At 47.0% G+C, this 27,983-nt stretch overlaps 1 protein-coding gene across 2 annotated transcripts in view; it reads right to left on the minus strand.

The window, feature by feature from the left end:
- Positions 1–27,983, minus strand: part of vps8 (VPS8 subunit of CORVET complex) — a 570,202-nt gene that overhangs the window by 138,696 nt on the left and 403,523 nt on the right. For both annotated transcript variants that reach the window (XM_078551411.1, XM_078551410.1), the window contains exon 43: positions 16,417–16,585. In XM_078551411.1, the coding sequence (XP_078407537.1) occupies positions 16,417–16,585 (169 nt within the window). The remainder of the gene's footprint in view (positions 1–16,416; positions 16,586–27,983) is intronic.

Consider the following 27,983-nt stretch of genomic DNA (forward strand, 5'->3'; position numbering starts at 1 on the left):
CCTTTGTGCTGGATAATGTGGCTACTTGTCAACGTTACCAATTTTACAGGGTTTGATGTTAATTTTATTCAGTATTCAAACTCCAACAGTAAGTTAAAAGAAGTGAAAAATCTTCTCTTTTAAGTTTAAATTAAAAATATTGACAGTTGATATTTACTCTAATGCAGCATGTAGGCTGTAAGCGTCTATTAGAGCCTTTCCACTTCATGATTCCTGGACTAATAAAGAAGCAGAACACTCATTATTTTCACACTGTTCCCCATGGAAGCATCATTCCGAGCAGTGACTATATTGACAGAGATTTCCAGGCAGATTGTTTGTCAAATACAGTGTTTGCTGCTGTTACTTGGTTATGGCAGGTGTGGGAAGCAGAAGCATTTATCCTGTCCAATATCCTTACACCAGTTTAAAATCTCCAATGGACACTAAAACATTCAACAACACTTGAGTATTATTACATCCCATTGGCGTGAAGTTAAATAAAAACAGTCTGATTAATCTTAATCTTTACTAACTGCAGTAAAGGAACATCCAACCTTAGCAAATTTAAACTCTTAAAAAACTGGGACATGCTTCTCAAGTACGAATTGTGTATTCTTTTATTCATGGATGTGGGTGTCGCTGGCTGGGCCAGCATTTATTGCCCATCTCTAATTGCCCTTGAGAAGGTGGTGGTGAGCTGCCTTCTTGAGCCGCTGCAGTCCATGTGGTGTAGGTACACCCACAGTGCTGTTAGGGAGGGAGTTCCAGGATTTTGACCCAGCGACAGTGAACGAACGGCGATATATTTCCAAGTCAGGATGGTGAGTGGCTTGGAGGGGAACTTCCAGGTGGTGGTGTTCCCATATGTCTGCTGCCCTTTTCCTACGAGATGGTAGTGGTCGTGGGTCTGGAAGGTGTTGTCGAAGGAACCTTGGTGAATTCCTGCAGTGCATCTTGTCGATGGTACACACACTGCTGCTACTATGTGTCGGTGGTGGAGGGAGTGAATGTTTGTGGATGGGGTGCCAATCAAGTGGGTTGCTTTGTCCTGGATGGTGACAAGCTTCTTGAGTGTTGTGGGAGCTGCACTCATCCAGGCAAGTGTAGAGTATTCCATCACACTCCTGACTTGTGCCTTGTAGATGGTGGGCAGGCTTTGGGGAGTCAGGAGGCGAGTTACTCACTGCAGGATTCCAAGCCTCTGACCTGCTCTTATAGCTCTTATATGGCTAGTCCAATCCAGTGTCTGGTAGATGGTAATCCCCTACAGGGACAGTGGCAGCATGGATACAAAGCTGCTTGTGTGGTACGAACTAGAGAATAGTGATGAACAGTTGTTTTTCAAGTTGGAGGAAGGTAAATAGTGGGGTCCCCCAGGTGCCAGTACTGGGACTACTGCTTTGCTTGATATGCATGAATAACCTAAACTTGGTTAGCAAAAATCATAACTTCAAAATTTGCCATGACACAAGACTTGGAAATATTGTGAACTGTGGGGAGGATGGTGACAGGCTTCAAGAGATGGACTGACAAGTGGCAGATGAAATTTAACGCAGAGAAGCCTGAAGTGATACATTTTGGTACGGAGAATGAGGAGAGGTGACTTACAATAAAGGGGGGCAGAACAGATTGAAAAGGTGCTTCATAAAGCCTACGGGGTCCTGAGTTTTATCGAGGCATAGAGTACAAAAGCAGGGGAGTTACGGTGAGCCTTTATAAAGCTCTGGTTCAGTCACAACTGGAGTATTGCATCCAGTTCTGGGCACCAGACTTTGCGAAGAATGTGGAGGTGTTGGAGAGCATGTAGAAAAGAATCAGGAGAATAAATTACATGGATAGATTGGACAAACCGAGGTTGCTCTCCGTAAGAGAAGGCTGAGAGGAGATTTGATAGATGTATTCAAAATCATGAGGGTTCTGGAGAGAGCGGGTCAGGTAAAACTACTCCCACCGGCAGAAAGGTCAAGAGGCAGAGGAAAAAGCACTAGTGACAACATGAAGGAAAACATATTTTTTCCCCCACAGCGTGTGGTTAGGATCTAAATGCACTGAGAGGGTTGTGGAGGCAGATTCAATTGCGGCTTTCAAAAGGAGATTGGATAAGCATCTGCAGAGAAAAGATTTGGAGGGCAAAGGGGAAAGGGTGAGGAGCAAAACTAACTTACAGGGAGCTGGCACAGGCACAATGGGCTGACTGGCCATTCTGTGATTCTACGCTGAAGGTAGGTGATTGAACATGGGCATTGCTGGCAAGGCTAGATGGGCCAAACGGCCTCTTTCTGTGCTGTGTATTTTATATAGCAGCATTTGTTGCCCATCCCTAATTGCCCACGAACTGAGTGTCTTGCTCGGCCATTTCAGAGGGTATTTAAGAGTCAACCACGTTGCTGTGGGTCTGGAGTCACATGTAGGCCCAGACCGGGTAAGGACGGCAGATTTCCTTCCCTCAGCAAACCAGATGGGTTTTTATGACAATCGATGATAGTTGTCATGGTTACCATCACTGAGTCTAGCTTTATATACCAGATTTATCAATTGAATTTAAATTCCACCAACTGCTGTGGTGGGATTTGAGCCCATGTCCCCAGGGCCTCTGAATTGCCAGTCCAGTGGCATTACCACCTACACCACCATCTCCCACCGTGACTTATCAACAGGAAGTGGGTTGGTCCTCTCCTGTTGGAGATGTTGCCTGGCACTTGTCCGGCACAAATGTTACTGGCTACTTATCAGCCCAAGGTTGAATGTTGTTCAATTCTTGCTGCATGACATGGGCCTAGAGTACTTCAGTGTCTGAGGAGTCATGAATGGTGCTGAACATTGTGCAATCATCAGTGAACATCTCCACTTCTGATCTTATGATGGAAGGAAGGGCATTGATGAAGCAGCTGAAAATGGTTGGGCTGAGGACACTACCCTGAGGAACTCCTGCAGTGATGTCCTGGAGTTGAGATGATTGACCTCCAACAACCACAACCATCTTCCTTTGTGCTAGGTATGATTCCAACTAGCGGAGAGTATTCCCCCTGATTCCCATTGACTCCAGTTTTGCTCGGGCTCCTTGATGCCACACTTGGTCAAATGCTGCCTTGATGTCAAGGGCAGTCACTCTCACCTCACCTCGGGAGTTCAGCTCTTTTGTCCATGTTTGAACCAAGGCTGTAATGAGGTCAGGAGCTGAGTGACCCTGGTGGAACCCAAACTGGGCATCAGTGAGCAGATTATAACTAAGCAAGTGCCGCTTGATAGCACTGTTTCATGTATGAGGTTAGCTGTATTTCTTCAGTGTGTATTCAGTGAGAACCTTTATTGAACTGATCTTAAGGTGTCTGCTTCCAGAGGCTGCCTCATGGAATTACTATGGAAAGCCAGAGGTGTCAATCAGACTGGCTACATTTCAAAACCCAAACAAGCACTGTCGATGATCCTTTCCAACATTTTACTGACGATCAAGAGTAGATTGATGGGGTGGTAATTGGCCGGGTTGGATTTGTCCTGCTTTTTGTGTACAGGACATACCTGGGCAATTTTCCACATTGCCGGGTAGATGCCAGTGTTGTAGCTGTACTGGAACAGCTTGGCTAAGGGCGCGGCAAGTTCTGGAGCACAAGTCTTCAGTACTATTGCCGGAATATTGTCAGGGCCCATAGCCTTTGCAGTGTCCAGTGCCTTCAGCTGTTTCCTGATATCATGTGGAGTGAATCGAATTGGCTGAAGACTGGCATCTGTGATGCTGGGGACCTCCAGAGGAGGCCGAGATGGATCATCCACTTGGCACTTCTGGCTGAAGATGTCATACTGGGCTCCACCATCATTGAGAATGGAGCCTCCTCGTCCTTCAATTAGCTGCTTAACTGTCCACCAATGGATGTAGCAGGACTCCACACTTTTGAAATGATCTGTTGGTTGTGAGATCTATTAGCTCTGTCTATCACTTGCTGCTTACATTGTTTAACAGTTTAGTCCAGTGCTGTAGCTTCACCAGGTTGCCACCTCATTTTTCGGTATGCCTGGTGCTGCTCCTGGCATGCCCTCCTGCACTCTCCATAGAACCAGGGTTGATTCCTTACCACTGTAGGGTTCCCAACTCTAGGTGGACACATTCTGGGAATCGTCGGCAGAAGTGACGTCACGGCACAGACTAGATGGGCCAAACGGCCTCTTTCTGTGCTGTGTATTTTATATAGCTCAATGTAATGAATATGAGATTGGCAGCTGCAAAGCCACAGTGGAAAGCAGCGACAGGCTCTGCTCCATCCAGCTTCTCCCTCACACTGGTCACCTGGTCTCGAGTCACATTGGCTCTTTCTGTTAACGGTGAATACCGATTCACTGTGACACTGAGCGATAGGGAATGAGTGTATCTCCACTAAATTCCCCAACCGAGTCTGAACAATTACTTCTCCTGCCCATCGCACTTGGGGGGACACCAATTCAATTCAATTCAACACTAATTAATATTAATAACACCAATAAATAAACCGCTTGATTGGCACCACACCCACAAACATTCACTCCCTCCACCACCTATGCACAGTAGCAGCAGTGTGTACTGTCTACAAGATACACTGCAGGAATTCACCAAGGCTCCTTCGACAGCATCTTCCAAACACACCACCACTAACACCTAGAAGGACAAGGGCAGCAGATAGATGGGAACACCACCACCTGGAAGTTCCCCTCCAAGTCACTCACTATCCTGACTTGGAAATATATCGGCCGTTCCTTCATTGTCACTGGGTCAAAATCCTGGAACTCTCTCCCTAACAGCACTGTGGGTGTACCTACACCACATGGACTGCAGTGGTTCAAGAAGGCAGCTCACCACCACCTTCTCAAGGGCAACTAGGGATGGGCAATAAATGCTGGCCCAGCCAGCAAAGCCCACATCTCACAAATGAATAAAAAACAAATCACTATAGCAGCATCTGGTCAGTCTAAGCCAAGTCTAACCTTGGCTCATACTCCATGCCCTTTTCTCCAGCTCTGCAGCCCGCGTGGCATCGCCTTCAGCTGATTGGAGTACTCGTGTGATCTGTAGGCCGTTTCTGGCCAATGGACTCCACCGATGCCGAGTCAGGCTGTTCTGTGGTTGGGGGAGGCGGTGCCGGACATCGGGAATGTCATCTGGTAACTGAACGCAGGCTGTCATTGGCCGACAGCCTGTCCCTGATGTAAGCAAGGTCAGATCGTGCACGAGCGTGGGCTGTGATTGGCTGTTTGGATGGTCAGATCTTGCTGAGCGTGAGCTGTGATTGGCTGTTTGGATGGTCAGATCTTGCTGAGCGTGGGCTGTGATTGGCTGTTTGGATGGTCAGATCGTGCCTGAGCGTGGGCTGCGATTGGCTGTTTGGATGGTCAGATCGTGCCTGAGCGTGGGCTGCGATTGGCTGTTTGGATGGTTAGATCGTGCCCGAGCGTGGGCTGCGATTGGCTGTTTGGATGGTCCGATCTTGCCCGTGCATGGGTTGTGATTGGCTGTTTGGATGGTCAGATCTTGCTGAGCGTGGGCTGCGATTGGCTGTTTGGACGGTTAGATCGTGCCCGAGCGTGGGCTGCGATTAGCTGTTTGGATGGTCAGATCTTGCCGAGCGTGGGCTGTGATTGGCTGTTTGGATGGTCAGATCGTGCCCGAGCGTGGGCTGCGATTGGCTGTTTGGATGGTTAGATCGTGCCCGAGCGTGGGCTGCGATTGGCTGTTTGGATGGTTAGATCATGCCCGAGCGTGGGCTGCGATTGGCCGTTTGGATGGTCAGATCGTGCCTGAGCGTGGGCTGCGATTGGCTGTTTGGATGGTCAGATCTTGCCGAGCGTGGGCTGTGATTGGCTGTTTGGATGTTAGATCGTGCCCGAGCGTGGGCTGCGATTGGCTGTTTGGAAGGTTAGATTGTGCCCGAGCGTGGGTTGCGATTGGCTGTTTGGATGGTTAGATTGTGCCCGAGCATGGGCTGCGATTGGCTGTTTGGATGGTCAGATCTTGCCGAGCGTGGGCTGCGATTGGCTGTTTGGATGGTCAGATCGTGCCCGAGCGTGGGCTGCGATTGGCTGGCAGCCGGTCCTGGCTGTTTGGATGGTCAGATCTTGCTGAGCGTGGGCTGCGATTGGCTGTTTGGATGGTCAGATCTTGCCCGAGCGTGGGCTGTGATTGGCTGTTTGGATGGTCAGATCATGCCCGAGCGTGGGCTGTGATTGGCTGTTTGGATGGTCAGATCTTGCCGAGCGTGGGCTGCGATTGGCTGTTTGGATGGTCAGATCATTCCCGAGCGTGGGCTGTGATTGGCTGTTTGGATGGTCAGATCTTGCTGAGTGTGGGCTGCGATTGGCTGTTTGGATGGTCAGATCTTGCTGAGCGTGGGCTGCGATTGGTTGCTTGGATGGTCAGATCTTGCCGAGCGTGGGCTGTGATTGGCTGGCAGCCGGCCCTGGCTGCCGCTGCCAGGAGCTGACGTGCTCTGGAATGCTTTGTCTGGCCACCAGGATGTTGAAACTGATTCTGGGGGGGGAATCCTGACCATTCCGGGAGGGTGGGAAATCCTAACCACCAGCCACAGGCCCAGCTTGGCAGATACGTCCTTCAGAACTTGGCCAGTGTTGGTGCTACTGAGACGCTCTGGGTACAGGGCACTGAAGTCCCCACCCAGAGTACACTCAGTGCCCTCGCCATCCTCGGTGCTGCTTCCAAGTGTTGTTCAAAGAGGGGGGGGGCACTGATTGATCAGTTGAGTGGGAGGCAGTAAGCAGTAACCAGCAGAAGCTTTTGTTGCTCATGTTTGACCTGATGCCATGAGACTTCTTGAGGTCTGGCGTCAATTTTGAGGACTGCCAGGTAAGTTCCCCTCTCTCCAACTGCATACCTCGGTGCCAGTGTCTCTGGTGGGTCTGTCTGGTCAGCAGAACATCCCCAGGGATGGTGATGGGAGCGTACTGAACATTGGCTGTAATGATTCAGCGAGTACCACTATGTCAGGTACTGAGCTCAAATTTACCCCATTAGTGTTACTAAAACCTTCTGATCAAATAAAACGTTAAAATACAAGACTCTCATTTCAATCCTCCTTCCAAATTTTAACAATGGTTCTATTCTTCCAGTTTTTTTCTTGCTGGTTATTTTGAGTTCAGAGGTATACAGCTGGTGTAGGCGCTTTGGGATGCACAGTGTCAATCACCACATGCACAGGGCTGTATTTCCAAACCAATGGTGCCTTGAATGTCGTATGGTATTTTGCTTTTTCAGTAAAGATCGATTAGAGCTCAGGTCTTACTTTGTTTGGTGTTTGGTATTCGCTTTCCTGGCTCCTAAAAACAGCATCCCTGGGGAATCCTATTCTCGGGAATTTTACACTAATACACAGGAAAGAGAAGGTGGGCCCATAACCAACTTTGTTTCTAACATCAGGAAGGGTGAGAGATGGAAACGCCGCACAGATTATACTGAAGAAAGGCTCAGGCAATAAAGTGGCAGACAGGATGGAGGAGAGAAGTGGGGAGAGAAAGAAACTGAAGGCGTTGGGGTTTTAAAATATTTCTCCCTATTTCATCAATAGACATGAAGGAAAGCAGAAACTGATAGTCAGATCTAATTCCAAATGCTGGAACATGTGACTCAGGCTTCAATGGGGTTGAGTGTTGGAAAATACTCGAGCAGTTCCCTTTATTACAATGCTGTGCAAAGCTGCCTACAACAATAGCATCTCTAATAAAAATCATTTCAGCATCACTTACAGCTGTTATAAACACCATTATAATTTCATTGAGATCTTTATCTATTTTTAAAATAAACAGATGGGCTGAGAGAGAAAAAGGTTCAAATTTAGTCTCAGAGACGGGACAGAGTCTAGCACTATTCAAACTTTAACCCTTTAGGACCATGATTCCATTTGAGGCTCCTATCACTACTCTTTGCTAACCAAATCCAAAATCTTTATAAAGAATATGTATTCGGCTGGCCGACCCACTCCCAGACATCTGATTCTCCGTAGCCGAGGGGAAACAATCTCCTCGGAGCCTCAGGTGTAGGGAAGTGATAAACAGGGTCAAGACGAAAGGCTTGATGTTTTCTTTGCATCTAATGCACAAAGAACAGCTCCACTCCACTGCCACCAATGCAGATCCAAATGCGTTTCTCTAACAGGCATTTCAATACAGCGAGCTACCAGCTGCCAATGCAATGCTTTCCTGATACTGCGCAAAACCATCTTAATTCTTGTTGATCAATGAACACTGCTGAGGATAGCAATAGCAATATCGGAAATGTAGCAGCTGGCTACCGTTATTCTAAGGCCGGCAATACACAGGCCTGACGTACAGAGAAGGCAGCATTGTTGCTTGCTCCCTGTTTGCAGTACTCGCCACAGGCCCACCAGCCAGTTCACATGAAGCAGCGATCTCCAGATACTTCCAAAATATTAACGCGTGTCGTGCTGGGAGCAGAGTCTCTGTACAGGTGATGTTTCGTCAATCCCTGGTTTACCTCACGGCTGTCCTCAGCCCCACAGTTCAGCAGCCCTTCCTTCCTTCCTAAATGGTGCAACATCATAAAACATTGTTTCCAGATGTGCAGTGCAGCTTGCTTCCTCATTCCTACCTCATTTGCTGGGCTGTGTAGATTTATTTAAATTGCAGAGGCTTTAATATCTCAGCAAATGTGGGGAGGGTCTGGAGTAATTTTATGAAACATTACTACATGCATCGATGGTGTGATAAACGCGTGTGGATTTTTGCTCCAGGTTTTCACCATCAGCTGGCAAGACGCTGCGATAACCTTTTACAAAAGGCAGGCTCCTGTTTGGGTGTGTCTAGGGAGCTCAGGATCCAGTGGGGCAAGTTTCCTGCTCCCCTGAACCATTCCCTCACCCTCAATTCCTTCCTCTCTTTCTCAATCCCTGCATCCTTCTCGGTTTTCTTTTCCCGATTTTCCTCATCTCCCTCTCTCCTTCTACTTTCTCCTCATCAGCTTCTCTTTGGTCCCCCCTCCTCCAAGCACATCCTCCTTCATCTATTCATCCTCTGCCCTAAAACTCTTTGTTTGAACTCCATACTTACACCCACTTTCTTTCTATATCCATTAGACTTACGCCCAAAACTCAAGTCAGATACTTATCAAAATCTGGAAGATTAACTGCTTAGCCTGAGAACTGCTTGTGAAGATCCAGGCTGAGATTTCTTGGGCCTTCCGCTTATTTCCAGCAAGGTTTTCCCTTTAAATCTCCCCCAACTGTCCTCGGTTGTAAACTCCCCGTTCAACACAGGTGTCTCTAGTGTCTTAAGCATAGCCACCTCAAGTTAGAACTCTCCTAGTGCGAATATTCTTAAGCTCTGGAGCTTTGCATCTAAAATGCTCTCTTCCTCTCAGCTTGGCTGGCCCAGAAGTTCAACTCACTGTTAAGAGACCTTCAGTTAACAAGAGTTTTACTCTCTTCTGCCAACACACAAAATTTCAACTGAACTTTGACAGATATTTTCTCTTCTTGGTCTAAACCCTCCAAGACAACCTGGACACATGGTCACTTACTGGAAACCAGGCGCTTTACTATAAATTCCCTTTCAGGGAAACCTAGCTCTTAAAGGGACCATCATCCCAAGAGGAAATGTTGGTTTGTCCCCTCACAAGTACATGGGCCATCGTATATGGTACAGGTTTAGATTTTTATAATGTGGTTCCTATACGTACATCAACAGAGACATCATGTAGTACCAAGTGAAAGTAGTTACAAATGTTTGTGTATTGTGGGCCTGACAAAGGGACAGACACATTTTATAAAATATGAAAGACAGCACCTATGTACAACTGCCAGCCACTCATTTCAGGCAGGTCTTTAAATGGGGCACTCGAGCTGCAGACAAAGCAGGCAAGATCGTGTTCAAATATGTAAGTCCGGGCCCGAAGTGTCAATGGTCAGCCACAGCTCAGCGAGTAGCACTCTCACCTTTGAATCGCAAGTTCCCAGTCTCAAGTCCCACTCCGGGGCTAGGGCACAAAAATCAAGGCAGACAGGCTCCAGTGCAGTGTGGAGGGAGTGCTGTACGGTTGGACATGCTGATTCTCAGGTGAGATGTTAAAACAAGGCCTCATCTGCCTGATGTTCAGACGGATGTAAAAGATCCCATGACACTGTTTCGAAGGAGAGCGGGGCAGCTCTCCCCATGGCCCTAGCCAATACTTTCCCCTCCATCAACTTCACAAAACAGGTTATCCGATCATCACAGTACTGTTTGTGGGAGCCAAAATTGGTACCGTGCTCCCTCCAATTCAACAGTAACTACACTTCAAAAAGCACTTAATTGGCTGTAAAAACAGTTTGAAATGTCCAGTGGCCCTGAAAGGTGCTGTGGGAATGCCAACTTTTCTTTGTTTGGTCTCTAGGCTATTTGTAGAACTCTGCTATGAATTTTAATGTACGAATGAGTGAAGCATGCACTGTAGTGGGTACTGGTTCCAAAAGGAGCTGCTGGGAGGGGTCGGTTTTGTGTTTCTGGAAGGCTCTGTGTCTGTTCCGGCACCCCTTGATCCATTCCCCTCCCCCTCCCCTCCACCATCGGCTGTCCATCCACACACACAGGAGCGTCCTGACTTCCCGCTGAGTGGGGGAGCAGGGAACTCCCATCTGGTTGCTGGTAAAATGCGAACGGGGCCCGAGGTTGAAAACAGTTCTGCCTCGCTGGCCCTGGCTTTGGGCAGAGGGGTCGCTGGCACACCGGTGACCTCACCTTCACGCTGGGCTCAAGCTGAAAATCCCCGCAGGGGATCATGTTTTGCTCAGTTTACACTGATAAATGCTTTTAAGAGTTCCTTCAAAAAGAATGATTTTTAAGTGAGTAACATAACTATTTGCGTATAGTCGGAGTTGTATCAAGATTGTGACTTGGGACTGTAAGGAAATAACAACCTTGTGAAAAGAATCTGACTGAGTTACATGACAAAGTCAATGGGCAGGATTTTGCGGTCAATACTGAACACATGGCACCTGCTATTAACTGCGCTGACAGCTGCCCCCAGAGTTACTGGCGGCTTTTACACAGCAATACAGTTAAAACAGTGCAGCATTCTCCACAGGAGAGCCGGGGCATGTGTGAGCAGGGCAAGCAACAGGGGTGGTGACAGCACTGGAGGAGGCCATTCGGCCCGTCGTGTCCATGCCAGCCACCTGTGAGAGCAAATTCAGCAGGTCCCAGTCCCCTGCCTTTTCCTGTAGCCCTATAAATCTTGTCCTAAGCTTGAAGAATTCTTCCTGAGCCACACAGAGTCTAAACCAGAAAATATAAATCAGAACATTTAATTTATTGTAAAATCATGCACAGAAAGTGAAATAGGGAAGGAAAGAACAATAGGATTCAGAGAGAGAGAGAGAGAGGGAGAGAGAAAAGACACAGAAAGAGAACGTAAAAAATAAATTTTTTTTTAAAAAAACTCCAGCAACAATTAACTTCTGGAGGAATGAGACTCCACGTTTGTAAATGTTAATTTTCAGGGCCAGAGGTTGTTTGGCAGTAATTAGGATTTAACACGCAGTTAAAAATTCACGTACATGTGAATGGGCCACCCTAACTTGTTCTGACATGTTTAGTTGGCACAGCTTCGGTCTGTTTGAACGCCAAATCTTTCTTCCAGATACTGTTGGAGTGAAACTTGAGAAGGGTCAGGGGAAAATGAACAACTTATTGATTCCCGTGTTCAGTTGCGCATGTGTGGAGGCCGGAAGTTGTTGTTCAATTCACTCCTTAATATTGGTGAGCCTGGACATCCTCACAATTATTCTCACTGCAAAATCCTGGTCAATAACCTGATAAAAATTATTTACTTTCCCCTTGCTCACAGATAATTTAGGTTCAGTCGTATTGAAGCTGAGCTGCTAAATAACAGACAAGAAAAGCTCCAGTTTAGTTCACAGAAATGGGAACAGTAGCAGCTCTAGGTAGAAGCACGTATAACATGGGGGGGGAACACTCATTTGTCTTGTGTGGGCTGACAGCATGGATGGTAGGACATGGCAAGGTTTGTCACTATTCTCAGCAGTCAGGAAAACATCGGCATGTACTTGGCGTGACGAACATGCTCTTCAAGGCAAAGTGCAACCTTATGCAATCAATCCCTTTGTAAGGCTGTACTTAAGAGTAAGGTGCTACTATTAGACAGGAACCTCAAAGCATTAGACAAATGGATTATTTTCAAAAGGTGCAGCAAGCTCACCATTATCACACGTCAATGTTGCACAAACCATGGCTAAAACAAAATTCAGTTGTACTGAGTTTGGTTGACGGAAGATTGTTTAAGTTAAAAACATAAGAAATAGGAGCAGGAGTAGGCCATTCGGCCCCTTGTGCCTGCTCTGCTATTTAGTAGGAACATGGCAGAGCTGACCGTGGCCTCAGTTCCACTTTCCTGCCTGTTCCCCATAACCCTCGACTCCACTGTAGAACAAAAATCCATCCAACTCATATTCAATGATCCAGCCCCCACCGTTCTCTGGGGAAGAGAATTCCACAGATAAACGACCCTCAGAGAAGAAATTCAGTCTTAAATAGGAGAGCCCTTACTCTGCAGCTGTGTTCCCCAGTTCTAGACTCCTCCACAAAGGGAAACATCATCCCAGCATCTATCCCGTTAAAAGCCCCCTCAGGATATTACACGTTTCAATAAGATCACCTCTCATTCTTCTAAACGCTAATGAGTATAGGCCCAGCCTGCTCAATCTTTCCCCATAAAACAACCCCATCATCTTGGGAATCAAACTAGTGAACCTTCCCTGAACTGCTGCCAATGCAGGAGTACTCTCCTTAAATAAGAAAACCAAGACTGTACACAGTACTTTAGATGTGATCTCACCAAGGCCCTGTATGGTTATAGCAAGACCTTCCTATTTGTATATCCCACCCTCCTTGCAATAAAGGCTGACATTCCCTTTGCCTTTCTAATTACTTGCTGTACCTGCGTGCTTTTGGTGACCCGTGTACAATGACACCCAGGTCCCTCTGCGCTGCAACATTCTGCAGTTTCTATTTAAATAACATCCTGCTTTTCTATTCTTCTCACTAAAGTGCACAACCTCGCATTTTCCCACATTACTCTCCACCTGCCAAGTTTTTGCCCACTCACTTAACCTGCCTATGTCCCTCTGCAGGCTCTGCGCCCTCCTCAAAACTTGCTTTTCTACCTTGGTTCTGACAGTAAATTTGGCTACGGTACAGTGGGTCCCTTCATCCAAGCCGTTAACATGGATGGTGAATAATGGAGGCCCCAGCACTGATCCCTGTGGCACTCCGCTAGTTACAGTTTGCCAATCTGAAAATGATCCAGTTTGTCCTGAATCTCTGTTTCCTGTCAGTTAGCCAATCCTTTATCCATGCTAATATATTTTGCACTTAGAAGCTTCTGAGGTGATATACTCTGTTCCCATCTCTCTAACCGTCTCGTGGCACTGTGCCTCAAAACATGCACAATGCAGCCAAAGTGCTGTGACTATTCACCTCTTCCAGCTCAGAACAGACTCATTCGCAGCAGCAGGTTACATGTGGAGTTGCTGAGGGCCAGGAAGATGAAAGCAAATCAGAGTTTCAAAAGAGTAGAGCTAAGATTTGGAAATAGTTAAGAAATCTAATTTTTTTTTTTTTGCAAAATAACCACTTGCCGAGCTTTAATTTTTAGTTCGACAGTTAAAATCTTAACACTTAAAAAAAGCTGGCGGGCAGGCAGAGTTTTGTCCTCGTCGGGCGGCTGTGGTGGGCCTGGGAGAGGTCGGGCCCCGAGATGGCTTTCACGCTGGCCGGACAATTAACGGCCATCCAGCGTGAAACGCTTAGCGCTGCCGGGGTGGGGGGCGGGAGGAGCACAAGCGCTGAAGTCTGCGCATGCGTGGTTGGGCACATGCATTTAAAAACTCCCTGAGGCACAGAGCTGCCTCAGAGAGCTGAAGATTTTCATCAATAGAAATGAAGAATTTGAAAAGAATGCAAACACGTCCCCTCACGGCCACATGAGCCAGGACCACGTAAAATGTGAGCGCAAAAAGTTTTTATTTTTTTTAGAAAATCACTGGTCGAAACCTCGCCCCGCCCCCTAGATGGGGTTTCGCCAAAAATACGAAGGCCACGTGGTCTTTTTTGCCTGCCCGCCAACCCAACGGCTGGACGGGCAGCCAAGAATTCCAAACAACGAATTGGTTAAGGGCCTTAATAGGCTGCTAACTGTCGGTGGGCGCACTGCCCGACTCCTGTGCGCGGCTGCCAGCCGAAATGTTGCACGAGTGCACGATGGCATCAGGACGCTCGCCCCACATCACCGCGCGTTATTTTACGCTCGTTTGGGTCGGGCACCTGCCCAACAAGCACAATGTTCTGCCCGTGGTGAAAGGCACCATCTGTACAATGCCCTGGACCTATTCTTCCATTCTTATACCTGTTAGGCTCTAACTGTCTTCATTGGAAATGGCTCTGGATAGTTCGAATCATTTCCTGGGCACGTTGGTGGCTCGGACTTTGCGCTCAGCGGTGGTGACAAAGCCTGCCACTGGCCTCAAAGAAAGCTGCCCGCAAAGATCAGGTGATCTCCATCGTGCCAATTTGCCCTTTCCTGAAGTTAGACTGAACTTGGCGTCATGTCAAAGGGATCTCTAGGCATCCAGCAACAGTAACGTCATAAAGCAGGGTAAACAGCCAACCGTGTTCGAAATATTTTTACACACAGCAAATCAGGAAGTAAACTGCAATGAATTCCCTTCACTTTTAAGTAAATTGTACGGACAGAAAAATAAATAATTGGGACACATGCACGTGGGACTAAAGTAGTAGCTGAAATATCATGGGAGAAATTTATTTTAAAAACGTGTAGAATTTTTTTTTCTCATAACGGAAAAACGTGACATTCCACAAATATAGAACTAGCTTTTTCAGGGCTAGAGAGGTTTATCAGCAGCAATTATCAAGTTAGCATGCTGTTAAAAACCCAGTAACACCTCACTTAACAGGGCGTAACTACTTCAATAGCTTTTACAGTGAGACTAATAGCATAAAAGAGCAAGTTCTTGTCAGTTCAGTGATTTCTAATTGATTGCAATCTGTGGGAACTTTGACAGTGCGTCCTATGGGGAAGCGTAGAATTACTGACAGCAACCTCTGAGTTTCAAGTTTAACAGTGTACGCGTGGACTCCAAAAGTGGACTGACTGACCGTCAGTCTCAGAGAGCAATGTTAATGAACGCTGACAGTTTTGCCCTCATTACAACTGTAAAGTCCAGGTCATTATACTTTTATTCTTTTCTGTACAAGCAAATAAATAAGGTAGTTTATGTCATGACCTGAGGTCCTGCTGTGGAGCCTGAGTCTTTGGTACGTTGAGTTATTGACACTTAATGCAAAACAAAAAGAGATGATGGGGGAAGTGATATAATGTGAGGCCAGGGTCAATGAAGAGAGATATCTGGAGCACTGAGCTTAAATGTTATTCTTCTCTAACTGCATCTTATGTAATCTCGATGTTGGCCATTCTTGAATATTCTGGTTCGCTTCATGTTTAATAAATCGTCAAGTGTTTGACTGCGTGTTGAACTCATTCTTGGTTCAGACACTGGTCTCCGGCTCTTGTCTATAACTTAATGAAAGTCACTTTCTAACAGGCCAAAATGAATGAGGCCACAATAAGCTCAGATTCTAGGGATGCAGAATGTTACACCACCCAAAAAAAGTACCTCAACCCCAACTTTTGAAAAATAACACGCCCTCCACCCAGTGACCAGGTGGCACCAGCTTTTGTTTAACCGGTTCCTCACTCATGAAGATATCTGAATTATATGATTACATGTTTGTCATCAAATAGCCAACCAAGCGTTGTCTCTCTACAACTCTCTTCATTCAGCTCAACTTGCTCCCCTCAGCAGTGAATGACCAGAACCTTGTTCTAGGTTAAATAAATCAAAATACCATCTCCAACACAACCCTAGTTTGACAGCGAGATCTGTCTTCATCTAGCTCCGAAGAAGAGTCATACAAACTCGAAACGTTAACTCTGTTTCTCTCACCACAGAGGCTGTCAGACCAGCTGAGTTTTTCCAACATTTTCTGTTTTTCCTTCTATTATCATACACTTGGGCACATTCCACAATTCAATTTTTTTTTAGCAAATGTGTTTGAGTGATAGAAGATATATAAATTAATTACTCAGAACATGAAAAATGGTGTTAGAGCTAATATCTCCAAGCTTTATTCATAGGTTCAAACGGACATATTACCTGAGCATTCAAGATCCCTCCCTTTCCATTTGACTGAAACATTGGTAAGAACAGAATATGCATCTTCAGTTTGGCTCAGCTAATGATGATGAAAACAGTAAAATACATTCCAGAAACTGATTTTAATGACTGATAAAGTAAGGAACAGTGTATCACAAGGGGCATAGCTGCTGGCAGAGTTAGTAAGGGACAATGTTGCTCTGTAGGACCTTACCTGTGCCAGAGAAGTGTTTCTGCTCTTGTTGACTTCTGATCCCAAATCTCTGTGTCTCCCCCCTTTATTACTAGAGTTGCACTTGTAGCAGGTCCACCGTGTCTGTCCTTCAGTCTGAACCCCACAGTCTTTGCTCTGCAGACACTGGGAGTGGTAGATATGGCCGCAGCTGGAAGTGAAAGGAGCACAGATTAACAAAGCTTCTCATGGTTGACTGATGGCCAACTCAGGGATTACAAGGCCAACAAACATGAAACCCCTACGTCCAACAAAAATGGCATGTGCATGGATTAAAATATTGTTCACCAAATCCATACTGTGCCTGAGGTCCTCGTATTTTAACAGCCACAACCTGGGTAGTGGGTGAAGTAACCGAGGGCTCCATTTGAGATTCAGGTCACCAATCAGACCTCAGTGCTGTTTCTCTTTAACTGTGCCACAAGGTTCACACCCGGTACTGTCCTCATCAAGTAAACACAGCAAAGTTCATTTAAAATTTTTGAAGTCGAGGAACAGGAGGGTTTATTTATTCTTGAGATGTGGGTGAAACAGAATTTTCCTGTCCGTCTCTGATTGCTCAATAATTGAGTCAATCACATCGTGCGTGACTAAAGTGACATGTGAGCCAGGCTGGTTGGAGGTGTCAGTCTCCCTTCCCTGTAGGGCAATAATTGAACTCGTTGGGTTTTACAACAGAACCAGCAACTTTCTCATTCATTTTCCCTTACGTGACCTGATTTATTCATTTCACAATTTGCCACGGTGAAATTTGAACACCTTCTGTCTGGGTTGCTAGTTCAGTGCCACAACGACCTGGTTACTGTCTTCACCCAAGCATTTCATCTCAGTTCACACTCAAGTGCAATGTTGAGCGAGTGCTCCATGGTTAGAGACAACAACCTTTGGTGTGACATCACACTAAAGCTGTTCTGGTTGTTTAACTAAACATTAAAGATCCAGTGATACCATTCCAGGAAGAGCAGGTAATTTTTCTGGGGACCTGATTAATGTTCCTCGTCTGAAAGCTGTTCACTTGTCTCGATGCTGTTTGTGAAGTGTTGCTGTAAAATGCCTGCTTTCTTTTGCTTACATAACAACACCCGCAATTGCTGTATGTGATGTTTTGAGAGACTGGATAGTACCGACATACAATGCAGGTTTACGTTTAATGGCACTGGTTATTTCATTCTAAATATGAACCTGCGTCAGGCTTCCTAACACAGGAAACAATGGATTGCAGCTTCTGTGCTGCAACAAGGGGCTCTGAGTGCGCAATTGTTATATTCGAGTGTAAGAAGCCGTCCTTACCATAATGCAAACTTGCACACTCAACATCAGCATTGTGTGAAAAACTATTCTTTGCTGTGGCCCAATTTCCCTGCTCAGTACCTGGGGCAGCAAAAGCCTTGGTACAAAGCTGTTGTAAAATGCGTTTAAATCAGTACAACTCCACACAAAGAGACTGACGCACCTGAGTCACTCTTCAGTTAATGTGTGTCAGCGAGGCTGAAGGAGAGGTTCAGGAAAGGATTTTTATTTTTTGCCTGAGCGCATTGAAATTTCTTTACAGGCTCCCAGACTGCATCCTGTCACTCCCCTCGCGCTCCCCACCCCCTGCACCCCCCCAGCCCCACTTCTGCCTTGACAGACCAAAAACTTCACATTGTCCTCCTGTCCTCCCTCCCTCATCCCGTGCTCGAGAAAAATACCACTTCTCTCTCTCACCTGGTTACTGGCGTCTGCTACTCCCACTCCACCTCCTCCCCATGCGCATCCTGCACCATGTGCCAGAGTACCCGAAAATCATAACAGCGGGTAATCTTGACTTGACCCCACAGCTGGCACTCAAGTTGGGGCCGGGCTGGGGCTGGAGTTCAGGGGCTTTGGGCTGGGGCTCCGAACTGTTTCTATATTATTGGCCCTTCCCTCTCATAACTGAAAATATAAATTGTACATTCAGACACCATAACCGATAACCACTGTAAAGTGGGTTCTGACAGCTGGAAAACCCTTGGTCAAATCCTGATAATAAAGTTGTTCACTCCATCTAAATTCCAATCTCTGGCACCTCTGTATGTGTCAGTAGGCACTGCTATGTGTGCTAGAAGACGATCATTAAAGTTTACTTTTGTTCTCATAGAAAATAAAATCACACAGTTAAAGACAGAAGGAAAGAGAATAGGATATGGGCAGCAGTTATTCAAGATGGCTTCATAAACAAGCCTGAACTGGCAAGTCACGAGTGACAAATCTGAGAATCTCCCCGATTGCATTTACACCATGGATTGAACGCTATAATGGGGCAATTTTACAAGTCCTTTGCCCACGGTGAAACACCCTGGTCTGCTGTGAGTGTGAATCAGAAAACCATAAGCAAAGGCTGTGAAAATCTATCCTTTTACTCTACTTTTTGAATTTTATGACACTAAAACCTAACAATTTCTGTTAGCGATACAAGTGGATGAGCGCAATCAAATTCATATGATATTCTTCCCTTACGGCTTCCGTGGTGGTATTAACCTATTTAATATAGGCTAGCTATGTCTATGAAAATAGCAGGCAGAGGAATGTAATTCAACATGGAAAGCGATCGTCCATTTCTAACAGGGTTCATCAGTGTGAAGGGGCCTTTCGTTTATCCAGTCAATACCTTGCGACAAGAACATGGAGATGCGATCCGCTCGCAAGCCTATGAAAGGTGTGACTCACCGATAATTTCCTCTCCTATCCTGTGGGAGGAATCTCTTAAAACGGCCTGACTGACATTGAAAAGTGACTGGTCAGTGAGAACGATCCAGCCACTCAGTTGTGCCTCATGCTGACAAGTCAACATGCTGCGTCACTATCAACCTCCGCTCAAAGTTCTCTAATGATCAAGGACAGAAGGACTTTAAGAAAAGAAATGTTTATTTAGTGCTATGAAAGGTGAAACCAGGCAACAGGGATCGAATGCGTTAATAATGAAATGGCACAGCGGCTTGTGACTGGAACTTCGAAATGAGGAAGATGACATCTGTATGTTACTGGTTCTGCAACAAATATCTTCACGTTTTCAAAATCGCATCCTCAATGATTTTCAGAGACTTGTCCACAGGTGTGCGTTATTTCTATAACCTAATATTTTAAGGAGCAAGAGCAGGCTACAAAGTGAAACCAAAGTTTTGATAGCGTTGAGTGTTAAAGCAGCAAACAGTAGAATGAGCAATATAGGTCCCCTTGCAACAGGAAACACACAATTTATAACCCACTTACAAGCTGGATGACAGATACAATCCATTATTATGACAGTTCAGAACACATCGGAAGGTTATCGGCAAACCATTCAACAAAAAAAATTTAAATTTAAAGTACTCATCTTCCACTTTTATCACAATGCTTCTTAAAATTTAACCTATTGTCTAAAGAACAGCGAAAATCTCAGGGGCCGCTTCAGGTCCCAAGCAGAAGAGGACAGCTCCGTACTTTAAGTACCCAGTATTATCCTTAGTCATATCGATTTTCTAGAAGTGAACCCACTCATCTCACCTTGGGTCTGGCTTCACTGACCTCTTTTCATAGTAATCACTTCTATTCTACTTTGGTAATTTGATATTCCATGACAAAATAGGTACTCCTGCCCACGTCTAATGCTCTTCATTACCATTTATCATGTGTAAGTACTGGACTCACACAATTCAGCACGCCTCCACTCCTGTACATCTCTACTGACTAATAATTGTGAAATGGGCTGCTTTTAAAAAAAAAATGTTTATGCAGAATCTGTTAGAAATGTTAAATCATATCATGTGAATTCCAGAAATAAATTGATGGGCTTTTAGGGGAGGAGAGCAGATCACAGCCAGGAGTTTTTACAGATTTGTATTGATGGGTCTCCAACAGCTGCAACTCATGGACCCTTCAAACGTTTATGAATGACAGAATTGTTAAAAGAGCAGAATGAGGCCATTTGGCCCATCGTGTCTGCAGTGGTTCTCCCAGTTCCATTCTGCTGCCCTCTCCCTGTAAACCTGCACCATTGCTCCTTTTTGGATAACAGTCTAATTTTCCTTTCCAATGCTTCAATTGAACCGGCCTCCACCACAGTACCTATTTTGTCATGGAATATCAAATTACCAAAGTAGAATAGAAGTGATTACTATGAAGAGAGGTCAGTGAAGCCAGACCCAAGGTGAGATGAGTGGGTTCACTTCTAGAAAATCGATATGACTAAGGATAATCACGCAGTACATTCCAGATCACTCGCTGCGTGAAAAATATTTTCCTCGTATCGCTTTTGCTTCTTTTGCTAATTACTTTAAACCTCGTTCTCAATCCTTTCATGAGTTTCTCCCTATCTACTCTGTCAGACGCCTCAGGGAGAACTTTCTCCCCGTTGGGTGGGCCGGTCGGGACTAGAGCGGGTGCGGAGCCGATCGCTGCCCGTGATTGGCTGCGCGCCGCCATTTTGCGCGAGCGGGTCAGTGAAGGCCCACCCAGCGCGACGCACACCCGGAAGCGCTCAGTGCTGCCTGTGCACGGAGCTGCCTCAGGGGAGATTAATTTCATAGCGTGAATTTTAAATAAAGAAGCTAAAAAAAAATCATTTACTCATGTCCCCTCATGTGACAGCATCACATGACCTGGGCCATGTTTTTCAAATGTTCCAAAAATATTTATTAATGTCATAAATCCTTCATGAAACCTCACCCCGCCTGTGGATGAGGTTTGATGATAAATGCGAAGGCCGCCTGGGCTCTTCGTCTGCCGCAACCTTAAGGTTGGATGGGCAGCATTCTCAATAGGGTTAAATGTTTGATTAATGGCCTTAATAGGCCTTTTACAGTTTGGTGGGTACACAGCCAACTCTGGTGCAGGCCCACCGAATGGAAGATCGGAATGACCCGCAGTGACATCGGGGCGCACACCCAGTGTCACCGCGCGTCATTTTACACGTCGGCGAGTGGGGCCTGCCCCTGCTCGCCAACCGGAAGATTCTGCCCCTCATGATTTTGAACGCCTCTACCAAATATCCTTTCAGCCTTCTTTTCTCAAAGGAAATAGTTCCAACTTCTCCAAATCTATCCCCATAACTGAAGTTCCTCGTCCCAGGAACCATTCTCGTGAATCTTTTCTGCACACTCTCCAATTCCTTCACAACCTTCCTAAAATATGGCACTCGGAACTGGATGTAATACTCCAGTTGAGGTCAAACCGGTGTTTGATACAAGTTCAACATAACCTCCTTGCTCTTGTACTCTATGCCCCTATTAATAAAGCCCAGGATACTGTATGCTTTATTAATAACTCTCTCAACCTGTCTTGGCACCTTCAATGACTTATGCACATACACGCCCAGGTCCCTCTGCTCCTGCACCCCATTTAGAGTTGTACCCACTATTTTATACTGCCTCTCCATGTTCTTTCTATCAAAATTAATCATTTCACAATTCTCTGCATTGAATTTCATCCACCACCCGCCGGGCCATTCCACCAAATTGTCTATGTCCTTTTGAAATTCTACACCATCCTCCTCACAGTTTACAATGTTTCCAAGTTTTGTATCATCTGCAAACTTTGAAATTGTGCCCTGTACACCGAGGTCTAGGTCTTTAATATAGATCAAGAAGAACAAGGGTCCCAACACTGTCCCCTGGGGAAATCCACTACAAACCTTCCCCTAGCTTGAAAAACATCCATTAACCACGACTCTCTATTTCCTGTCACTCAGACAATTCCGAATTGTTATGACCGGGATGGGAGGAGTGCACAGTTTCTCTAGCCCCACTCCTCCACAGATCACAACATAAGTCCAAGTGTTTAATTCACTGACCAAGTGGACAATTGTTTACTTGCGCTATTACCAGAACCAGAATAGAGACTTTAACTAGGTTTCTTTCAATAAACTCAGAACGATTGATTTATTATGAAACAAAACTAATTTTTAAAAGCAAGTTGTGAAAACTGCTTAGCATACAGTTTGCAAACCTTAAGTATGCCTATATACCCCTTCAATCCCAACACACGTACACGTAAAGGACAAAACAAATAGGGTCTCTGCAGAGGTTGACGTTTAATTAAAAACAACACCTTCTGGCCAATGGGAAAACTCCATGAAAGAGGATAAAGTTTGAAGGGTTTTGACACTGTCAGTCTGCTTTCCCTGTGTGCGAAGACGCTAGTCATAGTAGTTGTCCGGAAGTTCTTTCCAAAGGAGCTTCGGTGTGGAGGAGAACAGAGCATAATTAAAGTCCTCGAGGTCCCTCTCTCAACTCAGCTTCTCAGGTTTCCAAACACAGATGAGTTATACTGAGAGGATTTCTAGTTGGACTGATGACTATACTGAATTTCAGTCGAGGCCGGGAGGGAGCGAGTTGGGCAACCTTATCCTTTTCAGTTTATTCCAAAAAATAAGTCCGAAACACGAGATCAAAACAGAAACTCATTTCATTCGTGTGGTTTCCAGAAAATTACCAGGGCAGCCTCAGAAAGCAGTTTTTTTTTTCTCTCCAGGAATTAAAATTCAAGTAAACAAATAATTCTTATCTCCTCAGGTGCCTTGCTGGTCATTTAGCTGAAATCATGTGACTTCCTGGAAATGGCAATTTTCTCTCAGTCTAAATTGAACTTATAACCTTTTTAAAAAAAAACCAGGTCAGTTCCCAACCCAGGAAAGTGTCCAAATAATTCAAAGCCCTTCCAATTTAAAAATGTTTTCGTTCTTGGAAATATGTACTCATATCAAGTATCCACGTTGCTACTTGTCCCTCTTGTTACATGAGCTATAACTTGGCTCACAAGTCTGTTATGCAGCACTGCATCAAATGCCTTTTGGAAGTCCAATGTACATCACATCAACAGCATTGGCCTGAATTTTCCCCTCGGCGATTTGGGGGCGGGGCCCGCTCGCCGACGGGAAAATGATGTGGGATGACGTTGGGAGGTACCCCCAGTGTCATCCCGGTCCCTTTAAATATTTAGGAAGGAGGGCGGACAGCACGATCAGCTGTCTGCCCGCCGACCTGTCAATGGCCAATTAAGGCCATTGACAGGATCATTAAAACAATTAATGGACCTGCCCGTCCAACCTTAAGGTTGGCGGGTCGGCCAGGAGCCCCGGCGGGGAATAGAGAAAACATGAAACCTCATCCAGCAGCGGGATGAGGCTTCATGTCCATTTTTAAAAACTTTAATAAATTTTATGTGATATTTATTAACATGTCCCATCTCGTGTGACATTGTCACATGAGGGGGACATGTTAATAATTTTTTTTATTTTTTTTAACTTTGTAACACTTTCACTGATCTCCCTGAGACAGCACTTAGCCTCAGGGAGCAGTGCACTCTTTCGCGTGCACTGTGACAGATGGGTAATCCCTCCCCCCCCCAATCCCGCAGAGGGGGCGCACAGCGCTTCCAGTCGGGCAGGCCGCTGGACAGGCCTTAATTGGCCGGCCCACTCAAAATGGTGGCAGAATTCGGCTGCCTGCCCACCGCCGAGCTGGTGGGGCCCGCCCGCCAAGGGCAAAATTGTGCCCATTGTCTCATTGATCCTCTCTGTTTTTTTTTTATCAACAGTCACAGATTGCAACTCTTTCGAGTACGATCACAGTTCTTGGTTTCCGGGAGTGGGACGTGAACCCACAACCCTCTGATTCAGAGGCGAGGGTGCTATGAACTGAGCCACAGCTGACACCTCCTCTCTGTTTTTTTTTTTTTTTTTTTATTGTAAAAATATACTTTATTCATAAAAATCTTCAATCACATTCAAAACCATTTCAAAAACAACATTACAAGGGTACAATCCAGGCCAAACCCCCACAAAATGCATCACCAGGTGCATCAGTACAAACAATATTACAGTCATTTACAGCCTTTCATTTTGATCTGTACAGCCCGAGGGGCTCTAAACAGTTCCCAGTCTCTCGGTGCGCTGTGGTAGAAAGGTCTTAGACAGCGACCCTTCCCCATTGCGCCTTTGCGGCAGCTGCCCCAAGCTTTAGTGCGTCCCTCAGCACGTAGTCCTGGACTTTGGATTGTGCCAGTCCGCAACAATCGGTCGGGGACAAATCTTTGTGCTGGAAGACCAACAAGTTTCGGGCAGACCAAAGCGCGTCTTTCACCGAGTTGATGATCCTCCAGCTGCAGTTGATGTTTGTCTCGGTGTGTGTCCCTGGGAACAGCCCGTAGAGCACAGAGTCCTGTGTCACAGAACTGCTCGGGATGAACCTCGACAGCAACCACTGCATCTCTCTCCAGACTTTCTTTGCAAAGGCACAATCCACCAGGAGGTGAACAACGGTCTCTTCCCCACCACAGCCACCTCGAGGGCATCGTGCAGAGGGGGTGAGACTCCTGGCGTGTAGGAAGGATCTGACGGGGAGGGCCTTTCTCACCACCAGCCAAGCTACGTCTTGGTGCTTGTTGGAAAGTTCTGGCGATGAGGCATTCTGCCAAATGACTTTGACAGTCTGCTCGGGGAACCATCCCACAGGGTCCACCCTCTCCTTATCCCTCAGGGCCTCTAGGACGTTACGTGCTGACCACTGCCTGATGGACTTGTGGTCAAAGGTGTTTTTCTGCATAAATTTTTCCACCAGGGACAGGTGGTACGGCACGGTCCAACTACTTGGAGCGTTCCGCGGCAGCGTGGCCAGACCCATCCTTCGCAACACCGGGGACAGGTAGAACCTCAGCACGTAGTGACACTTGGTGTTTGCGTACTGAGGGTCTACGCACCGCTTGATGCAGCCGCACACAAAGGTGGCCATCAGTATGAGGGCGATGTTGGGCACGTTTTTTCCCCCTTTATCTAGAGGCTTGTACATCGCGTCCCTGCAGACACGATCCATTTTCGACCTCCAGATAAAGCGGAAGATGGCTCGAGTGATCGCCATCGCGCAGGAGTGTGGAATGGGCCAGACCTGCGCCACGTACAGCAACAGCGAGAGTACCTCACACCTGATGACCAGGTTCTTACCCGCAATGGAGAGGGAGCGTCGCTCCCACATGCCCAGTTTCCTTTTCACCATAGCCACTCGCTCCTTCCAGTTTCTAACGCATGCCCCGGTCCCTCCGAACCATATCCCCAGCACCTTCAGGCCGTCAGCCCTGACAGTGAAGGGGACAAAGGATCGGTCAGCCCACTTCCCAAAGAACATGGCCTCGCTCTTCCCACGATTTACCTTGGCTCCCGAGGCCAGTTCGAACTGGTCGCAGACGTGCATCAGTCTGCGCACCGACAGCGGATCCGAGCAGAAGACGGCGACGTCGTCCATGTACAGGGAGGCTTTTACCTGAGTGCCTCCACTGCCTGGGATCGTCACTCCTCTTATGCCCGGATCCTTCCTGATGGACTCGGCAAAGGGTTCTATGCAGCACACAAAAAGGACAGGCGAGAGAGGGCAGCCCTGCCTGACTCCAGATTTAATCGGAAAGCTATCTGTTTCCCACCCATTGATTGAGACTGCGCTACTGATGTTAGTGTAGAGCAGTTGGATCCAATTTCGAATTCCCTCCCCAAACCCCATTTTGGAGAGCACATCCCCCATGTAGGTGTGCGATATTCTGTCAAAGGCCTTCTCCTGATCCAAGCTGATGAGGCAGGTATCCACACCCCTGTCCTGTACATAGGCAATCGTATCCCTGAGCAGCGCCAGGCTGTCAGAGATCTTCCTGCCTGGCACAGAGCAGGTCTGGTCAGGGTGAATCACCAATTCCAGAGCGGATTTGACCCGGTTGGCGATGACCTTGGACAGAATCTTATAGTCCACATTCAACAGTGAAATGGGTCGCCAATTTCTAATTTCCTCCCTTTCCCCCTTGTGCTTGTAGATGAGGGTGATGATGCCTTTCCTCATGGATTCTGACATGCTGCCGGCCAGGAGCATACTCTCGTACACTTCTAGCAGGTCTGGGCCGATCAAGTCCCACAGAGCCGAATACAACTCCGCCGGCAGGCCGTCGCTTCCGGGGGTTTTACTCTTCTCGAAGGACTCGAGGGCCTTAGTCAGTTCGTCAGGAGTTAGCGGTTTGTCTAGGCTCTCCCGCGTACTGTGGTCTAGGACCTCCGTGATAGAGGACAGGAAGGACTGGGAGGCCGTGCTGTCCGTGGGCTTCACGTCATACAGTCCGGCATAAAAGGATTTGCTGATCCTCAGAATGTCGGACCGTGATGACTTTACTGAGCCGTCTTCTTCCTTCAGGCTGCTGATCACAGAGCGCTCTCTGTGTACCTTTTGGAAGAAGAAACGTGAGCACGTCTCATCCTGCTCCACGGAGCGGACTCTGGAACGGAAGATGATCTTGGAGGCCTCCGAGGCAAAGTGCGAGGCTTGCTGGCCCTTCACCTCTTGGAGCTCCTCCTTGACATCCACCCCCATCGACTGCAGCCGGAGCAGATTCTGCATCTTTTCCTGGAGTCGGGACATTTCCCTCTGTTCCTTTCTAGCTTTCTGGGTGCCTTTGAGGATGAAAAACCTCTTGATGCTTCCCTTGATCACTTCCCACCAGTGTGTCAGGGACTCAAAGAGGGGTTTCACGGTTCTCCAACCTTTGTAATCCCTCTTGAGCTCCTCAATGTTCTCTGGGGTCAGCAGTTGCACATTTAGCTTCCATGCCCCCCTGCCCACCCTCAGGTCTTCCTCCAAGTGGCAGTCCGCCAGTAGGAGGCAGTGGTCAGAGAAGAACACCGGCTTGACCTCGGTGGATCTGACTGTGAATGCACGGGACACAAACAGGAAGTCTATCCTGGAACGAATGGACCCGTCTGGCCGCGACCAGGTGTATCTACGCTGCGCTCCGTCTGCAGGGTTGCTGAAGACGTCGTGCAGCTTGGCATCCTTAACTGTTTCCATCAGGGATCTGGACGTAGCGTCCAATCTGCTTCCGGCCCTGCCGGATCGTCCAGCCGCATCGATGATGCAGTTGAAGTCCCCGCCCAGAATGACCGGCCTGGAGGTCGCCAGCAGCAGTGGGAGCTGCTGAAAAACCTCCAGCCGCTCAGCCCTTTGTGCCGGGCCGTACACGTTAATTAACCGGAGTGGAGCGTTCTTGTACATTACGTCTGCTACCAGGAGTCGCCCGCCCACCACCTCCTTGACCTCGGAGACGGTGAAGTTGCCTCCCCGCAGCAGAATACCCAGGCCGGAGGAACGAGAGTCGTTTCCGCCCGACCAGATCGATGGCCCGTGGGACCACCATCGTGACCATTGCCTGTAGGAGCTGAGGTGCGGTATCGCACACTCCTGCAGAAACAACAGGTCAGCTTTGACCTTGGCTAGGTAGTCCAAGGTCGCAACACATCGCGTAGTAGATTTAATGCTACGCACATTTATGGATACAATCTTTAAACCCATATTAAAGCATTTATTCTCCTACCAAACCCACTGTCTCTGAGAGTCCCAGACCTTTAGTCTGCTCCTTCATACCCGTAGTGAGCTCAAATTCCTTCACTTTGGATGGGCTGAGGTAGATCTCCTTGGCCGTGTTCTGCTCCAGTGGCATCTGGAGGTTCACGTAGTGAGCGGATTTTGAGATGACCTTTGCTGGAGAAGCTTCTCCAAAACTCACCCCCTCTGGGGTGTTGCTGT

The sequence above is a fragment of the Cetorhinus maximus genome, chromosome 11, assembly GCF_964194155.1.
Source record: "Cetorhinus maximus chromosome 11, sCetMax3.hap1.1, whole genome shotgun sequence".
NCBI classification, from domain to species: Eukaryota; Metazoa; Chordata; class Chondrichthyes; order Lamniformes; family Cetorhinidae; genus Cetorhinus; species Cetorhinus maximus.